Here is a 19,472-nt window from a genome sequence, read left to right as displayed (position 1 = left end):
GTTCCAGTCTTGCCCGGGCTTGGCTGATCTCTCAGGCATGGTGGTCACTCGGCCAGTGGACTTGAGGCCGGCTGGTCCTGGCAGCCCCACTTGCACATGGGGTGGTCGGTTATCTGGAAACAGTGGGGTCGACTAGGCCACATGACTCCTCACCTAGGTTCAAACCTCCTTGGAATCCAGAGTCCTCAACAACAGCCCTTGCTTTCCATCCCGTCTTCCGTGCGCCCTGCACGCGAGGCTGTCTTACCGCTTCTCCGAGCGAGTCTTTGCCTTCTGCCCTGCCTCCTGGTCTCCTCAACAAGGCTCTGTCTCAGTCACGTGCTCCCTTGGTGGCCAGCACAAAGGAGCTGAGTGAATGCAGAAAGGGAGTAGCTTCCCGGTGGGGCCTGTCTCACATCGTCTTTACCTGCTAATCCTTCAATACTCACCTGTTTGTGCGTTTTACTTTGTGACATCTGTGTCATCTCTTAAACTGAGCAGTTTGTTGATGTTTTTTGGTATTGATTTGTAAGAAATGTCAAAGAATAAAATTTTGTAGTAAGGCATTCGTTAGTCCGCCATTCTCTCTCTTGTTAAATGAACTCTTCTCTGAATGTCTGGGGGTGGCATTCAGAATAGTTTGCAATGATGTTCATTAAAACGTAGGAAAGTTTGGTTTCTTAGTTTTACACACATGTATGGGGTAAATTTGAACGGCTGAGTGGTGAGAAGATCCAGTGTCTGTTTTCTCAGCTCACCTGCATTGAGAGTAGCATTGGTCTGCAACCCAGGGCTGCACAATGTTTACAACATGCAGCACCTGACTATTGAGTCAGGGCACTGAACTGTCAAAGGAAAAAAGGACAACGGCCAACACAACAGTAGCCGTCCGCTGTGAATGAATCGACATTATAACTATTTTTTGTCATGTCAGCAAAAGGTATAATATTTTTTGTGTGTCACAGAATTTTCGGAATGAGTTTATGAGTGCCACGAGATGAAAAAGGTTGAAAATTGCTGGTGTACAGAATGGGATGTTTTTCTAGGCCAAGGAAAGCAAGTTTTTGTCTTTTCCTTTCTGTTTTTAATTTAACAGTGCTCCGCAGAAAAGACAGATAAAGCACAGAGTCAAAGAGGCCAGCACTTGGGTGTGCATTTTTCCGCTTTCCACTGTTTCATCTTCTAACTTGCATTTTTGGACCTGTTAAATGAATAATGATTAACTGTTGCCATTTTTTTCCCCCTTAACTTTTATATAAGTCACAGTTCAGAGTTTATGAAGCGTTGAAACACCATAATGCAATAAATTATGCAGCGCGTGGTGTAACGGGGAGGGGGAACCAACAACGAAACCGTCTCTTCCCGGCCTCAGGAAAACCCGACTCTAATCCTGGCTTTGAGGATGACTTACGATGACCTTGGAACAGTTTAGCTTCTCGTTGGCTCAGGCTCATGAGCCTCTGAAAGGTTTCTCTGCAGTGTGAAAATATTATACTGTTTCTATTAAGCATGTGTCTTTCTGGGATTTTGTAATAAACATTAAGATGAGCATGGATGTTTAAAATGAGAGAAATGGATGCCCTTTTTAGGCTATTTAATACCTGCAAAGTTAATAACATGACCTCGGTAGATAGAGAAGGTATACACCGAGTTTGTTTTTGAAATATGTGTTTTGTCACAGAGGCAGCAGGTGGGGGCCGACGACCAGGGTTGATGAGCAGGGTTACAGAGATGAAAATAAATGTGAACGCATGATGAATTCTTCACCAAATCCACGTGCCTGGAGTGTGGGGTGTTCGGACAGTGTCTTGCGACCTTGAGCTCCCCGATTTCCTGCGTCTCTTGGTGTTCACGACCTCATGCCAGCCGTGGAGGAGGCACAGCCTGTCCCTGGTGATGGCGTTCGGGCAGAGAAAGCCTGTGGCATCTGACGGGATTCCTTCGGTGGAGTGTGAATCTAGAAAGAAAGGCCTTTTGTCAGCCTGGAGTACCTTACGCCTTGGTGAGCTAGCTCATGTCATGTCAGTGTCAGCGGCCACAGGAGGCTGGTGGCTGCCCTGTGAGCTGGCCCAGGTCGAGGTCCTCTGTTCTCGGCTTTGCAGGGGCTCGTCCCATCCGCTGTTGGTTAGCAGGGAAGCCGGCTCCTCTGTGCGGAAGGAGCACCCTGCTGGTCTCCCTGAGGTCGCCTCCCTGGCTCCTACTTCCCCGAGGTCTTTGGAGGAGGGGTTTCCTCTTTGAAATTCTCTGCCCCTGGCTTCTGGGACACACGGGTCTGTCCCAGCCACTGCTGCACAGGCTACTCCGGGCTTTGTAAACACGGGTGGCCTTTACCTTCATAAGACTGGCCCACCGTTTCCTTACTTCGTGGTGGGCCTGCTGTTCTCCTGGTTCTTCAGACTCTCCTCTGTGCTCGTGCACCCCAGTCTGTCCGTGGGCCTCACACCCCTTCCCTGCCTCGTGTCACAGTGCCTGACACAGGGCTCTGAGTACACGTGAAGCGGTTCTTTCAGCTCACAGATGCATGCTGTACCTGGGTATCACTATTGCCAAGTTCAGCGTAGCTGTGTCTGTCTTCCTCTGACACGTACTTTAAATTCAGCTCTTTTATAGTTTTAAGAAATTCATGTGCTCACACATTTAAGTATGTTTTAGAGTAATAGAGGTATAACAGTGTAATCAAGATGTACACGAAAGACAAAGTCTCTGTTCTCATGGGCTTTGCAGCACACAACAGAAGACTTAACTGAGCGGCTGTCATACTGTGGGGAAACGTAAGAGCTCGGAGAACCCAGCCGTGGGACCCCAGGCCAGGCCTCGGGACCATATTGAAGCTGAGGTCGAGTGCACAGGAGTAGCTAGGCTAACATGGATGACAAGGGACAATTCATTGCATTTGACTGGAACTAAGGTTCCATTTGGGCTCACCGAGGAGAGCTCATCTGAAGCCTGTTAGAGCGTGCAGATAATTCCAGACCTCGGAGGTGGTCCGGTCTCTGTCCACAGTGAGCTGGCAGCGTGGATGTGGGTACATCGGATTAGCAGTCGGGTGTGCTGTACGTAAACTGTGAAGCGGGAACTTCCCTGTGCTAACAGACAGTGTTTGCTGTGGGGACGTATTGCGACGGGCACGCGTGCAGTGGACCGTCCTCTATGGAGGCAGAGTGCTCCTTGGCTGAGAACACCCAGCCGTGGCCGCGTGGGGTTAGCTCCCATGACAGCTCTTTGTTGGGCTCATTGGGACGATTAAGTGGGACTCATGGTGATGTCCTGTCACTCAGACTATTTCAGACCACAAGCAAAGGGTGGTGAACTTTTGATAGGAAAGAGAAAAAAAAAGAACTTGAAAAGGTTTTTAATGAATGAAAATCACACGTGTGCCAAAGCAACATTTTCACACCATGTCAAGCATTGTGAAACATTTTCCTTGAACCTCTAAAAATCTGTAAGTATGCTTTGAGAAAAACCTCATATTCTGACTTACAAAATAGGCTTTTGTTGTTCTTATTAAAAAGAGAGCCTTGTTCCTTGAAGTGTGGGGAAGAGAATGTTGATTTAGATTCTTAGTGACTATTTAAGGGGAAAAAAACACCTTCAAATGACATGGAAACACAAATCTTTCATTTATAAATTTAGAGAAACATTTTTGAATACCCTTTAATTGGTAGACTTGTGAAAATAGGATAATAGAGAAAATCAACTAGAGTAATAAAATCTGTTCTTAAACATGAGTTATTTGAAATAGTCCCCTGCAGAGAACGCACAGGAAGCCGGGAGGAGGGGCTCAGCCCTAGCAGCTGTCTTTCCAGCTACAGTGTCCCTGACCTGGAGAATGTTGGAGCCCGCAAGGCCTGTCCCGTACCAGCAGAGGCTGTGGAGGGTGTTGTAGTGTCTGGGACTTTTGTTTGTATTTTCTGTGAAGTACTAGAATAAATTGAATCAATTTTAATGATCTTCTAGGTACCAACACATGTTGACAATTTACCAGACAGTTATCACAGTTCTGGAGAGAGGTAGAAAGTATATGTTGTAGTTTGCTAGAAAAATCAAAGAAATAAGGATATTTCTTTGAGGACCATTTGTTTTCTTCTTTTACTGGGAATTAAATGATTGTTATTTGAGCAGCATTACCTGGAAAAATCACATTTGTTTCTATAATTCTTCATTTTTGAGAGGAGATGATGCAAAGGTAATGACGCATAGTCAACGTCCTATTTTCCAGTGACCCTTTCATTAGAGTTATAGAGGTTACTTCTGTCAATTCTTTTTTTTTAATCCTCACCCGGGGATATGTTTTCTGTTAATTTTCAGGTGCGTGCACACACACACACACACACACACACACACACACACACTGCATCAGTTGAAGGAGATATGAATGAAGTTGAAATTCTGAATAGATTTTATCTCATGTTTTAAAAATCTTTTCTGACCATGCATATTGAGTCTGCTACACAAAAAAAGTAACAGGTTTGAGTTTTTTCACTTTCTTTGTACTTCTGTAATATACCTATTGTGTTTAAGAATTATTAAAAAGAGAGTGTGTAAAGTGTGTTAACATAAAATGATTAACTGTTCTTGTATTAATCATTTTTTTCCCTTGAGAATAAATTAGAGACTTGCTCAGACTTTTACATACAGAGCATGGTTATGTGAGGTTATGGTTTATTTTGTCGTGAGGATTAATGACTGTTATCCTTTTACAGGTCTCATCACAACTACCTCAAGGAAACTGGACCGAGAACAGCAAGATGAACACATATTAGAAGTAAGCATCTCTTCACTTTTACTAAAAAAATATAGTCATTATCATGGGAAAGAGCAGTCTCGTTCACATTAGTGTTCATAGCTGTTAATATTTTGCTCTATTAGCTTCCTGTCATTAATAAAAAGGGAAAATAAAACATTGTGAACATATTTTATGTCTTCTTTACATCCCTTTCTGTCCCAGAATACAAGACCCCGGTCGTAAGTTCCGTTCTAATTTACATGCACACACACACAGGAAACAACTGAAACCAGTCCTTTGAATTTTATTTTCATTTACAGAAGTAATTTTTTTTTGTATGTCTCCTACGTCTTTTTCTTCAGTCTGATGCTTTTGAGATATAGTTATACCAATAGATCTAATTCAGCTTTTCCAGCTGTAGTTAGCTTGTTTCCAGTCTTCCTTACTCTTAAACAATTGCATTGTTTATGCATTTTGAACTGAATTATGTAAAGTTTATGCTTTTAAAAGTTTCTAAAATAAAAGCAGATTGAAAGTCTATGATGGGCTTTCTAGTAAGGCATCTCATCTTTGTGGTGTATTTAAAATGCCTCTAGTCCTTGGCAAGAGAAACACCACTTATCTTTTGCTGCCTGCGCTGTTTCTGGTGGACAGGAAACACACTGCAGGGTCAGGATCGGAGGAGGTCGGAGGGGAAGGTAGCCTCAGTCAGATGCGCCTGCGGCTGCCGCTGCCTGTAAACCCGGGAGAGGCCGCAAGGAGGGAGTCCGAGCGGAACAGTCCCGTTACCTGCTCAGGTGTCCCTGTCACAAGTTCAAGGCCGGTGTGGAGCGTTGGAGCCAGACCAGCGCTTCGGTTTAGCTGGATTACCGGCACAGCTGTTCTTCCCTTCCGTGTGCGTGATCGAGGAAACTCTAAACTACGATGTTTTTTGTCTCCTCTTTACATTATGGCCGTTGCTAATGCCACCTGCTTAATTTTATTTCATGCTTAGTCAAACTTTTCTAACTTCTCAGTAAAGCATTTCATTCTGTAGCTATATATAGGGTGTGTGAATGAATATCCTATCTAGGAAAGGTGGGTTCACAACCACAATTACAGTTAGTGACTTCTTCGTGGGTTACCTCTCACTGTGTAGTTAGTGCTTGTGTAGTTCCCTCGAAATCACTTTTCTGTGTGATACAGAAGAGTTTTTCATTTTCATTCAGTCACTCGTGTGATTGACAGGGGAGGCCGGGGAAACCAGCGGTGGCGAACCGTCCGGAGCAGCAGGTCCACGCTGGCACCTGCCCCTGCCCTGGCCAGAGCGGGGCGCACCCCAGCCCCGCGGCCGCCCCGGGGAGCCCGCTTCTCAGCGACGGTCAGCGGGCGGGAGTGGGTCTCAGAGACTAGGCTTCGAGGGTACTGTAACTACATCGACGGGGAATGAGACTTCGCAGTGGTGCGTTGTCACAGCTTAGACGGTTTCTGTCCTTCCGTGGTGTACATCCCGGCCCGTGCTGGCATCGATTCTTGACAGTCTCAAAGAAACGCGGTTTCTTCAGTCACACGTTAAAAACTGTGCTGCTGACTATTGGGTATTGAATCCAAGCCCGGGAACAGTTGATGATGAAGACCATGAAAGCATAGTCCTTGCTTGCATTTCTTTTCAGTTTTTCTTTTTTCCCCAAATACCGTCTGAAAACTAGTCCAAAGGAAATATTTTGAGACATTAAAATTACAATAGTAATTTTAACTTTGTTTTATTTTGAGAGTTTGGGAAGGTAAATTGTGTACTTGGAAGTAAATTAACCACTTTACTTCAGTCCTCCTGACAGGTACTGTCAGAATACGGTCCCGCTTGTGCAAATAGCAGGGTGTGCACCTACCCAGCCTCAAACAGAAAGCAGTTCCATGAGAAACTTCAGTCTGCTCCAGTTTTCAGTATTTCAGTAATGATTTGGGGAGGATGCGGGTGAGGGGAGAATAACTGTTAGCAAGGTCATTACTTTTAATGTACACACTGAAGTAAAAATGAGCCTTTGATTTAAGGTGAAATCGTTTCATAACGTGTCTAGAAGTGTGCACCAGGGCGTCCTCAAGAATCCCTGGTTTTTATTCCTAAACTGATTACAGGAATCATTTACTTAGAATAAAAGTTATTTTACATTTCTTTTACTGAAAATTTTATTTCATAAATTGGTCTTAAATTTAAATGTTTATGTTCATCCTCCTAAACATGGAAAACTTCTCTACAAGAGCCAAACAGAATAGAATAATGATTACTAGTATTAAAAGATGAGCTGTTTAACACAGGTTTTAAATGGATCCTTCAGCTTATTTTATTGATGAAGCTTAAAAATGATCATTTTAAGTATATGCAGTGTGTGTGTATATATATATTTTAAGAGGACTCTTTAGATATTTAAAGCAAAATCTTCATGTATTTCTTCCTTGGCTTAAAAATATTAAGTTTTGGATAGCTTAACATTTTGGTGACGTTCACACTATGGTAATGCTTGTGTGAGGGCCCCTGGCCGGGTAGCTCAGTTGGTTAGAGCATCATCCTGATACACCAAGTTTTTGGTTCAATCCCAGGTCAGGATACATGCAAGAATCAACCAGTGAGTGCATAAATAAATGGAACAGCAAATCTCTCTCTCTCTGTATCTGTCTGTCTGTCTATATATCTATCTATCTCTTTCTCTCCCCTTCCTCTCTCACAAATCAATACTGAAAATACGGTAGCGTGAAGGAGAGAGGTGCCTGGTAAGGAGAGGGTGGGGCTCACAGCCAGCTCTCTCTTGCCCTTGCCCCCCTCCCTGAGTTTCTGTCTGGAAACGAGAGAGCTTGTCCTGCCTCCTCACAGGGCTGTTATCAGAACGAGAGAGATGGTCTGTGTCCAAGCTGTGTGAACCCTGGAGGTTTCCACAGATGCTGATGATCATAGGAGGAAGACGTTCCCTTTGTATACAGTGTATTTTAGAAACATTTGTTGATCTCTCCCCTTTAAAAACCAGGTTACCGTGACAGACAATGGTAGTCCCCCCAAATCAACGGTTGCAAGAGTGATTGTGAAAATCCTTGATGAAAATGACAACAAACCTCAGTTCCTGCAAAAGTTCTACAAAATCCGCCTCCCAGAGCGGGAGAAGCCAGAGCGAGAACGGGGTGCCAGGCGTGAGCCCGTGTACCGGGTCATAGCCACGGACAGAGATGGGGGCGCCAACGCGGAAATCTCCTACAGCATCGAGGAGGGGAACGAGCACGGCAAATTCTTCATTGAGCCGAAAACTGGACTCGTGTCATCCAAGAAGTTCTCTGCAGCTGGGGAGTACGATATTCTCTCAGTGAGTAAGGTCTAGGCCTTGACCTCCTATACGCTGATTATTAATCTAGTCTTACGTCTCTTTCTCTTGTAACTTGATTCAGTTCATGGCCTCCATATGACGATGTGAGTGTGGGTTTATTTTTCTCTTTCCAGCGGTCACTCCATCATTATTTGTTGAGTGGGGCATGAAGAGGTCGCTCTTTTTATCACACATTAAACACTTGGAATGAATATGCAAATGCAGATATTGAATGTTTGAAATTGGCTAAGACCGAGCCAATCTATGTTTCAGTTATGGGATGTTACTTCTCCTGATTGGCTGTTTGAATCCCCTGTGCCCATATTTTATAGATTAAGGCAGTTGACAATGGTCGCCCCCAAAAGTGGTCAACCACTCGACTCCATATTGAATGGATCTCCAAACCCAAACCATCCCCGGAGCCAATTGCTTTTGAAGAATCGTTTTTCACCTTCACTGTAATGGAAAGCGATCCAGTTGCTCACATGATTGGCGTGATCTCTGTTGAGCCTCCTGGAACACCTCTTTGGTTTGACATCATTGGTAAGCATTCCTCATCATTGTCCTTGCACCGGCTCCGCCGAGGAGGACCTGTTGATGCTGTTCTGATTTTTGTCCGCGTCTCAGAATTTAAAATTGGGAATAAGGCCAATTTGTTTTAAATTGCAGCATTTTGATTGCAGAATTTATCACCATACCCAACACGTATTAAACTTGTTTAAAACAGGGGCTTTGTATGTAAAATAAGATTTTTTTAAAAATTATTTTTATGAATTTGTTTTTGTTACCGATGTTTCTCCTTTTTTCCTCATTGACACCCCCCACCCCCACCCCATCCCCAGCTTTGTATGTCCATTGGTTATGCACACATGCATATAAGTTCTGTGGTTTATCCAAGGTTTTTAAAAGTACTTCAGGGAGTTACAGAGAAATCTAACCATGTTTGTCCAAAAGTACAGCTTTTTAATTTTTCCTTCTTGATACATAACATGTTTTCAGTGAATATGATTACCATTTTCAGTGGATATGATTTAAAATGTTTAAGTATGCCTACGTGATTGTCACACATAAGTATTTTACAGGGAAGAAGCTTAATTTTTTTAATTTTATAACTTAAAAACAATAGTGCCAACTGTGACATTTTAAGTTTTATCTACCTCATTCAGTAGGAAGCAGGGTTCACTAGATTAAATTTCTCTGTGATAAAAATTACACGCCTAAGCCAGTTTTTGTCATTTAATTCAGCTTAGACATAGAATGCAATACCCTATTCCAACATACTATAAAAGAGTTTACATTAGACTTTGGCATCTTGTTTTGTTCGTTTTTAATATGTTTTTATTGATTTTAGAGAGAGAGGGAGAGAGAAATTGAAACATTGATGAGAGAGAAACATCTATCACCTGCCTCCTGTATGCCCCCTACTGGGAATGGAGCCCACAGCCCTGGCATGTGCCCTCCTGACCAGTAATCGAACTGATGACCTCTCGGTACATGAGATGATGCTCCACCAACTGAGCCACACCGGGCAGGCTGAAATCTTCACTTTTTAAATTCTCTTTCTTTACATGATTTTAATTATAAGGATACTTAAGATCAAAAGCATATATTGCAATTCATCTCTAACTGGACCTTCATGTCCCTTTTCCGTCATCTGTCCTCAACCACTGTCCTCCCAAATGCTGTTTGAGCACGTGGAGCCTGGTAGGACATAGGCTGAGGGACCACGGGTGCGTGGGCACAGGCTTTTCCTCTTGAACTTTCACACCAGGCCGGCAGGCTACTTTCATAGTTTTGGTCAGTGTATGAAGTTGCGGATGTCATCAACACCTATGAAACCATTACAGGTTAGTTTTAAAGGAAAAAAAAAAGGGGGAGATTATTTTCATACTCAACCACAATCAGAACCGTTTGTTTGCTGTCTGAATTGCTGTCACAGTTCCGGATGGCAGGCCGCCCCTGCGCGGCGTCTCACGTCACGTTTGATCCCGCCTGCCTCCGGGACCCTCGGACTGACGGCTCTGCCTGTTCTCTGCTCTCTTCCATGCTTGCTTGCTTCTGTGGGGCTGTGCCAGGAGACACTCTTGCTAGAGAAGTCTTTTACATCTTTCAGATGACTTGTGACCTGAACTGTACAGCAGAAGGTGTAAGGTAGCCAGGTGCCGCCGGTGGGAGGTGGGAAGAAACCAGAGAGCCAAACAGCCGAATAAGCAGAAATCAGGCTTTATTGGGTACACTCCGGGCGGGTTCACAGACTCGGGGGGTTGAGTCCGAGAAGCCGCGCCCGATGCTGGGGTTTGTGATTTTTATATCTGCGCCTGTGGCAGAGGGAACTTGTTGTTAGGTTAGGTCCTGAGGGGCTACGCATGGGGGCCCCTGGAATGTGAGTCTATTGTCCCGGAGCGAACAGTTCCTGGACTAGGACAGGAGAATGGGACAGGAGTTGATCTATGAGTTTGGGGCAAACAGTTCCTGAAACAGGGAGGGAGTTTAGGTTGGGTAAGCGAGGTAACGGCTGAGCAGTTTGCCTGGTGCCAGTTCCCAGGCTCTCGGACATTCCCGACTCTGTGATATAGGAACAGGGGCCAGGTCGTCTTTCTGACTACTTCCTGCTGGACGGGGGCGGCGTCAGGGGAGGGGTGCCGAGTCGGTGTGGTCCGAGTCCCGGGGACTGGTCAAAGGCTGGTAATGTTGTAGCATCATTTGGTGGACCTCTATTGTCCGTGTGAGCTGTGTGAATCGGTCCTGGATGAAACGGAGAAAACAGGGGGCAATTAGCAGTATAATTATTATGATGATGGTTGGGCCAAGGAGGGGGAGGAGTAAGGAGTACATGGAGGAATTCCACCAGGAGGAGGCATCTACTGAGAACTTTTGTTTTTTTAGTTCTGAACTTAGTTGGTGGAGGGTTTCAATGTGGGTTTCTACTAAACCTGATTCGTTGATATAATAGCAACATTCTTCCCCAAGAAAGAGACAGGTTCCTCCGTGTTCCGCTGTGAGGAGGTCCAGGGCCCTTCGATTCTGCATCGGCAGCTGGGCCAGGGAGGTGATCTGCCTCTGGAGAGAAGCTAGGGACTCAGCCGAGCTATCAATAGCAATCTGAAATTGAGATTCTAAGCGTTCTGAGGTGACTAAGGAGTGTGCTAGGGCACCCCCTCCCAGTCCAGCAGCAACAGCCGAGGCTGAGAGGGAGAGTCCCACTAAAAGGGGGAAAAAGATTGCCCGCTTTTGTTTCGGGTTGTAATATATGTATTTTTGTTGGAATTCGGCAGGTGTGTAGACCATGAGTTGGGGGGTTAGGGTGACAGGCAGGCAGAGAAGAGTGGGATCCTAAGGGGGTCGAGAGGGTGATAGAGGGGTTTTCTATAAAGAGGAGGTGGTACAGCTGGAGTCGGGAGAGCCCAAGATGGGCCAGAGCCCGGTGTGAGAGAAGGTCTGTAAGGCGATGGGGAGAGAAGACCTGTAATGGTTGTTGGAGGTTGATTTTCAGAGCCTCGGTGGTGAGATCGGCTGCAGCTGCAAGAGCTCGGAGACAGGGTTGCCATCCGTGAACCGTGGGGTCCAGCTGTCTGGAGAGATAGGCTACCGGGACCAGAGTTGGACCTATCGGTTGGGCTAAGACTCCGAGAGCTAAGTGGTGTCTCTCCTCAGTATATAGGACAAAAGGTCGTGAGGGATTAGGTAAGGCCAGGGCCGAGGCTGAGCAGAGGGCCTTCAGGAGGGCCGAGAAGGCCTGGCGAACAACTTCGGGGGATGTCAAGGGCCCCTCGGGCGTTTCTTTGGCTGCCAGATAGAGGGGTTTGGCTAGAAGGGCAAAGCCTGGGACCCAGTGGCGAAAGAAGCCTACCAGTCCCAGAAATGACTGGATTTCAGCCGCCGAGTTAGGGGGCTGCAGGCCCCGAAGAGCCTGTAGCCTGTCGGTGGTAATGGCTCGATGGGTTGGGGTGACTAGGAGGCCAAGGTAAGTGACAGACGAGGTGGCTATTTGTGCCTTCTTGGAGGATACCCGATATCCCTTGCTGCAAAGGAAATTCAGTAGGAGGGTGGTGGCCGTGAGGCAATCGGCCTTGGTTGGTGAACAGATCAGAAGATCGTCTACATATTGTAAAAGGGTGGAGGGAGTTAAATTGCAAGCAAGTAGGTCTGCAGCTAATGCTTGTCCAAATAGGTGAGGACTGTCCCGGAATCCTTGGGGGAGGACCGTCCAGGTCAGTTGTTGAGCGGTGTTGGAAACAGGGTCCTCCCAGGTAAAGGCAAATAGGAAGTGGGAATCCGGGTGGAGGGGTATAGTGAAGAAGGCATCCTTGAGGTCAAGGACCGAAAAATGGGTGGTGGTAGGGGGAATGTGAGAGAGAAGGGTGTAGGGATTAGGGACTACTGGGGAAATGGGGACGACCGCCGCGTTGATGATGCGGAGGTCCTGAACAAGGCGGTACTGTCCCGAGGCCTTTTTAACGGGGAGAATGGGAGTATTACAAGGTGAATTGGTGGGGATCAGGAGGCCTTGTGTCTTAAGCCTGGTGATGATGGGCAGGAGTCCCATCCTATGAGCGTGTGAGATGGGGAATTGCGGGCGGTTAGGAAAAGAAGATGGGTCTTTGAGTTTAATTAAAACAGGAGTGTGGTGGGAAGCAATGGTGAGGGTATCCGTGTCCCAGACCTTGGGGTGGACTCCAGGTAGGAGCTGGACGTTGGGGTCTGGGTCAGGCTCAAGGTCGGGGCCTGGCACCAGTGCCAGCAAGAAGGTCTGTTTCGGGGAGAATGAGATGCTTGCCTGGAGTTTGGACAGAATGTCTCTCCCCAGGAGGGGGACTGGACATGAGGGCATGACTAGGAAGGAGTGGGAGAACGGGTGACCCTCAAATAGGCAGTTAAGGAGGGTCGTTCGTTGTGGGGTTGAGGGTGATCCGTCAATTCCCATGACCGAGACCTGGGAAGGAACTGTAATGCCCGAATGAGAGGGAAGGACAGAGTAGGTAGCCCCCGTGTCTACCAAAAAGGAGACAGACTTACCCGCTACCTGGAGCGTGACCCTGGGCTCAGCGAGGGTAACTGGAGTCGAAGAGCCAGGGCCCCCTCAGTCGTCCATTAGCCCCAGCAGTTCTAGGGCCGGGAACGTCTGGTTCTCAGTCCCCCTGCACTGAGGTGCCGAGGGCTGAGCCAGGGTCGGGCAGTCCGACTTCCAGTGGCCCATTTGTTTGCATTGAGGGCAAGGCTTGGTGGGGGGCCTAGGCTGCGGACAGGCCTTCGCCCAGTGGCCTTCCTTTCCGCATTTGAAACAGGCGCCTGGGGGCGTGCGCTGTCCTCCTTTGGAGGTCAGTCTTTTTGCCGGTTCCCCTGCCGGCCGGAGGGCCGCTACCAAGGCTTGGGTCTGGAGGCTAACTTTCTGTTGCAGCCGCGCCTGCCGGGCTGCTTCAGCCGTCTCCTCCCGGGCGTTAAAAACTTTAAAAGCCATTTTTACCAGGTCTCGGATGGGAGTCTCAGGGCCCTCTTCAGCCTTTTTTAGTTTTTTCCTGATATCTGGGGCGGACTGAGAGATAAAATGGGAGGCTAGGATTGTGGCCCCGTTGCGGGACCCTGGGTCTAGGCGGGTGTAGCGAACCAGGGCCTCCTGCAGGCGGTTGAGAAAAAGGGCCGGGTTCTCTTCGGGGAGCTGGGTAATTTCTCTCAATTTGTCATAGTTAACTATTTTATTGGAGACTGCGTCCATACCCCGAAGGAGGTATTGGAGCATGAGGTTCCGGCGCGGAATATTAGATCCAGGGCCGGCCTGATAGTTCCATGCAGGATCGTCCTGGGGAACTGCTTCATTGCCGAGGGGGACTGTATTGTCTATTAGGTGGTCTCTATCTGCCTGCTGCCTGGCGGCAGAGAGGATACGCTCATGTTCCTCAGGGGTGAGAGTGGAGGTGCAGATTACTTTGATGTCATGCCATGTCAGGTCATAAGTCTGGGACAGGTATCGGAACTCTCTGATGTAGGTTGAGGGGTCAGCTGAGAAGGATCCTAACCTCTTTTCAATCTGAGAGAGGTCCTGGAGGGAGAAGGGGACATGCACCCGCACCAGTCCTTCTGCCCCAGCCACCTCGCGGAGAGGGGCCAGGACAGCAGGCGGGGGTTGGGGAGTGCGAGATCGGGTATGGGCTGCTATGGGAGAGTCGAGGGGGTCAGCGGGAGGTGGGGCAGCCAGAGCCGGGTCAGGACCAGGGGGGTCTTCTCTGAGGAGGGTTGGGGGAGGCGATAGGTGATCAGGGAGGTCATCAGGCAGAGAGTAAGGAGGGGGGTCTATAGGAGGTGCCTTTGGAGGAGGGGAAGTCTGGGCTAGGAGAATCTGGAGAGTAGAGCAGTGTGAGCAAAGGTCAGGGCGGGAGCGGAGGTCCCAAAAAGCCTGAATGTATGGGATCTCAGAGTCCTTTCTGGTCCGCCGGCAAAAATTGGCCAGGTCCCGGAGGACATTAAAGTCGAAAGTACCTGTAGGTGGCCAGTGAGACTGGTTGTCTAGGGTGTATTGAGGCCAAGCGACCTGGGACAAGAAGATGAGTTTCTTCTTGTGGAGGGTCTGAGAGTATCCCAATTTGGAGAAATTTATAAGAAGACATCCCAAAGGAGTCTTAGGGTCTATTTTGGATTCGGAGTTTCCCATAATTTAGTGGCCTTCCGGAACCCTAAGTGTCGGAGGAGAAAGGGTATGAGGGAGGCGTCCCTTCCAGATACCCGTCTCCGGATAGAGATAGAGGGGTGACTGAAAGGCGTCCCGTTCAATCAGTCCCCCTATATAGACTCCAGGAGTCGTGAGGGGAGGGCTCTCGGCTTGGCCAAGTCTAGGACGAGAGACCCCGGCGGGGACACAGGGGTCCGGCAGGAAGGGAAAGGGATCCAATTACTTACGGTTGCAAGCCGTATCTGCAGGGAGCTCCGAATTCAAAGCGGTGGAGGGCGGCACGAGGCAGGGAGAGAGAGAGGGGGGACTCTCGCCTCAGCCTGCAGGGACTGAGGCGGGTCGCAAAACCCCTCTCCCGGGTTTCGGCACCAGATGTAAGGTAGCCAGGTGCCGCCGGTGGGAGGTGGGAAGAAACCAGAGAGCCAAACAGCCGAATAAGCAGAAATCAGGCTTTATTGGGTACACTCCGGGCGGGTTCACAGACTCGGGGGGTTGAGTCCGAGAAGCCGCGCCCGATGCTGGGGTTTGTGATTTTTATATCTGCGCCTGTGGCAGAGGGAACTTGTTGTTAGGTTAGGTCCTGAGGGGCTACGCATGGGGGCCCCTGGAATGTGAGTCTATTGTCCCGGAGCGAACAGTTCCTGGACTAGGACAGGAGAATGGGACAGGAGTTGATCTATGAGTTTGGGGCAAACAGTTCCTGAAACAGGGAGGGAGTTTAGGTTGGGTAAGCGAGGTAACGGCTGAGCAGTTTGCCTGGTGCCAGTTCCCAGGCTCTCGGACAGAAGGTATCTGCTGAGATCACATAATTTGCCTCAGATTATGAGATCTACCATAAACTCATCATTTTAGAACTGTCTCATTGCCAGGGACTACCTTTCATTGCATTTTCTCTGCATCGTGTGCACTCGGTCACCCATCTTCACTGCAAACATACCGACTTCTCGTCCATCCCCAGATCCTTAGCTGAAGACTTTGTTTTGTGTGTGTGTGGTTTTGCTTTTCGGTACGATTTAGTGATAGAACTTCATTGTGACATTAAGGACATGTTTCGTTCCATTTCATTGATGTAAGTATCTCAAGTTCGATGGATTTGAAAAGAGAGTTTTATTTAGAATGTAAATTGGGTAATGTAAGCAACACAGAAATTTTTGCTTCATCATGTTTTGTTCGACAATAATGGAAAAAATTTCAAATATTTTATAAGACTCGTGACTAACTCTTGTTAACTCCCACTGTTTTTTTCCCAAGTTAACATTTGTTTTTAATAGGTATTTTATTAGGGCAGTATGTCCAACATGTCACCAGTAAAAAAAATAAAAATAAACTTTTAAATGGCCAACCTTGGTTACTAAATGATATCTTAGATAACTACTGAGATATAAATTAAAGAGATACTTAGAACCCCTGGGAAAGCAAATGGGCAGTAACTCATTGGCAGTATTGGCGATGTTTTTCTTTATTCAGAGCTGCTTTCTTGCTTCCTTTCACTTGGTTGCTTCTGGACAGTTAGGGCTCCGCTTGGCGATACGAAAAGCTATCTTTCCAATTTCTTCTTTCCTTGTCTTCACAATGAAAGCTCCTTGGAATCCCCTTGATCAATATTGATTAATATATCAGACTATTTTTTTTACTACCATTAGGAATTAGAAAGCCACAAAATAATTGGCAGGTTTTCATCCTGTTACCTGATTTTACTTTTTGATTTGTCCTCATTTAAACCAGGTGGCAACTATGACAGTCACTTTGACGTGGACAAGGGTACCGGAACCATCATTGTTGCCAAACCTCTTGATGCAGAACAGAAATCAAGCTATAACCTCACAGTCGAGGCTACAGATGGAACCAGCACTATCCTTACTCAGGTCAGTGAATTATGAGGCGTGTGTTTGGCAGAGGAGGGTTCACAGAACATTCTGATCTCAGGGTCTGCAGGCCACATGAACAGTGAATTCTGCCACCTGAGGTTCCCGGATCCGAAGTTACTATGTTGATACAGCTAACACCTATGCACACCAAGGACTTTCATTTAGGGAAGGAAAATTAACTGCACATCTCGATTTAGGTTTTGCATGTAATTAACCAGTTCTGAAATTTTTGTAAGACTTAAGAAAACCACATGGTTATGTCATCAAGACCTTTTCCTATTTCACTCCTTTTCATCTGCATTAGTATAAAGTGTATCCCTGCTGAGGATGAATTGTCCAAGTCATTTGCATTGAAGTTGGTTAAGTCTTGGCTGCCTTAGGTAGGGCCTTGTAAAATAACTGATAATGTTGTTCTCATAATTCCTTTAACATCTTTATTTGTTCCTGATGATTAAGAGACTGCCAGATACTGGGATTTCAAACTTAAATCTTAAAACCCTGTAAATTACATTTAAATTCCGTTCTATTAATTATCCTTGAGTCTCAGTGTGGGTTGTTTTGAGAATTTGTTGAACACTAGCTATGGGCCAGGCATCGTTCTAGAAGCTGAATGCAGGAAGCAAAAGCTTGCCTCCCTGGAGCTTGAAGTAGGTGCAAGCCGGAGGCCGTGCAAGCCGGAGGCCGGTGGAGGCCCGAGGCCATGCAAGCCACAGGCCGTGCAAGCCGGAGGCCTGTGCAAGCTGGAGGCCGTGCAAGCCGGAGGCCGGTGGAGGCCCGAGGCCATGCAAGCCGGAGGCCATGCAAGCCGCAGGCCGTGCAAGCCGGAGGCCGTGCAAGCCCGAGGCCAGTGCAAGCCGCAGGCCGTGCAAACCGGAGGCCGGTGCAAGCCGGAGGCCGTGCAAGCCGCAGGCCGTGCAAGCCGGAGGCCGGAGGCTGCCTGCCGAGAAGCAAAAGGAAGAAGTTACGTGTTAGAAGATAGAATGCTTCTGAAGCCCCAACTTTCTGGCTTCAGTCACACTGTTTTAAATCTTACATGGGGTAGATAGATCATCTGCTTAATCAGGTAGTTGCACTGAAGAATAAAAATTATAGTCTGTGATGGCTTTTCAATTAAAAACGAGTAGATCATTTAAAACCAATTATGAAAAGGTTTTATCCCTTTTTCCAAATGTTTGTGATCTTTTAAAGATCTTAAAATGGATATAGGTACCATGCCTTGGCTTTATTTTGGGTTCGTCATATAAAAGTTCTAGTACAGCCCTGGCCAGTTTGGCTCAGCGGTTAGAGCGTCGGCCTGCGGTCCGGAGAGACCTGGGTTCGGTTTCCGCTAAGGGCACGTACTTCGGTTGCAGTTTGTCCCCGGCCCTGGTTGGTCGTGCGGGTGACAGCCACTCGATGTGTCCCTTTCACATTGATGTTTCTCTCTCTCTCTCTCCCTTCCTCCTACTCTATCTGTACAAAAAATGGAAAAATGTCCTCGGGTGAGGATAAAAAAAAAAAAAAAGTTCTAGTACAGCCCTGGCCAGTTTGGCTCAGCTATTGGAGCATTGGCCTGCGGACCAGAGAGCCCCGGGTTCAGTTCCTGCTGGGGCACATACCAAGAAAAAAAAAAGTTCTAGTACAGTATTACATTTTCAGTTTTGTTGGTGATCATTCTCATTGTAGAAGTTAGACTATAGGGTGTGAAAAAGAGAATGGTACAACATCAAGAATTATAATGAATTTAACAGGACAGATCTGAAAGGTTTAAAGATTATAGCAGTGTGTAGACTGGTTCGAGTAATCAGTTAACCAGAAATTTAGCAAAAGGAACTTAATAAGCAATAGAAATGACCCTCTGTGCCAAGCATTCTCATTAACAAAGATTATATATATGTCCCTGTAGTATTTATCACTTATACTACATCAGCGAGTGGTTAGTAATGCCTCCCCCCTCCCCATTCCCAGTAATTGTAGTTTTAGTCCAGTTAACAGCTTGGTATGAAATATGGTGTTGATTGACTAGAATTCCTGTAAAATCCAGGAACACAGAGTATCTTAAGCTCAATGCTTCTTTTAAACTTCTATAACTGATTTTGAATCTTTTAAGAGAGGGCCCTATCCCAGTGAATAGCTGGTCAGAATGCTGGAGGATGGCGACCGAGCCTGGGCTGACCTGTTAAGGTGCAGGGCAAAGGGCACAGTCAGTGCATGGGCTTGGATTTCCATCTGGGTCTGAGAGTGGGGAGCTGGCGGTCGGGTTAGGAGCGGAGTAGCAGGTGGCACCTGCGGAGGGACACGGGTCACACCTGTGAAGGGTCACGGGTCACATCTGCGGAGGGGCACGGGTAACACCTGTGGAGGGTCACGGGTCACACCTGCGGAGGGGCACGGGTCACACTGGGGTGATAGGCACTGGAGCTCGAAAGGGAGAGTCCAGTCTGTAGGCACAGCTCAGGAACCAGCAGAGCAGGTTTGCTACACCGGGTCAGTGGCAGCAGGTGTTAGATTGGAGGATTGCAGAGCTTGTCAGGCTGCGCCAGGGTGTGTCCTCCCCTGAGGGGCAGTGGGCACCAGTGTCTGCTGAAACCACTCTCCTGGCTTTTCTGTCCTGCTCTTTTCTGCTTAGGATGCTGACCGATGTTAATTCAAGTAACTTTGCTTTATCTGGTACCTCAACGTAACTTACCAAACCCAGTTCCCATTTTTTCCTCTTTGGAACAGCTTTGCTTTCACGGTTCCATTCTGTTTCTCTGGAGCGTCAGCCCTGCACCCTCCGGAGCAGGCATTGGCTCGGAGCTCAGCTCTGCCTCTTGCTCCGTGGGCAAGTGGCTCTGTCCACCGTGTGTGCCCATCTGTCGTCTGAGTTCTTGTGCGGGTTGAGTGAGATGACATGGGGGCTTGCTCTTACAGCCCGCAGACCCTGT

At 47.3% G+C, this 19,472-nt stretch overlaps 1 protein-coding gene across 1 annotated transcript in view; it reads left to right on the top strand.

The window, feature by feature from the left end:
* Positions 1–19,472, top strand: part of FAT1 (FAT atypical cadherin 1) — a 134,834-nt gene that overhangs the window by 78,628 nt on the left and 36,734 nt on the right. The window contains exons 4-7 of the mRNA XM_036250376.1: positions 4,683–4,744; positions 7,705–8,034; positions 8,367–8,577; positions 16,424–16,563. Coding sequence (XP_036106269.1) covers positions 4,683–4,744; positions 7,705–8,034; positions 8,367–8,577; positions 16,424–16,563 — 743 coding nt within the window. The remainder of the gene's footprint in view (positions 1–4,682; positions 4,745–7,704; positions 8,035–8,366; positions 8,578–16,423; positions 16,564–19,472) is intronic.

The sequence above is a fragment of the Molossus molossus genome, unplaced genomic scaffold (assembly GCF_014108415.1).
Source record: "Molossus molossus isolate mMolMol1 unplaced genomic scaffold, mMolMol1.p scaffold_m16_p_9, whole genome shotgun sequence".
NCBI lineage: Eukaryota > Metazoa > Chordata > Mammalia > Chiroptera > Molossidae > Molossus > Molossus molossus.
Note: the sequence above shows the minus strand (reverse complement) of the source record. Positions and strands in the feature narration are given on the sequence as shown.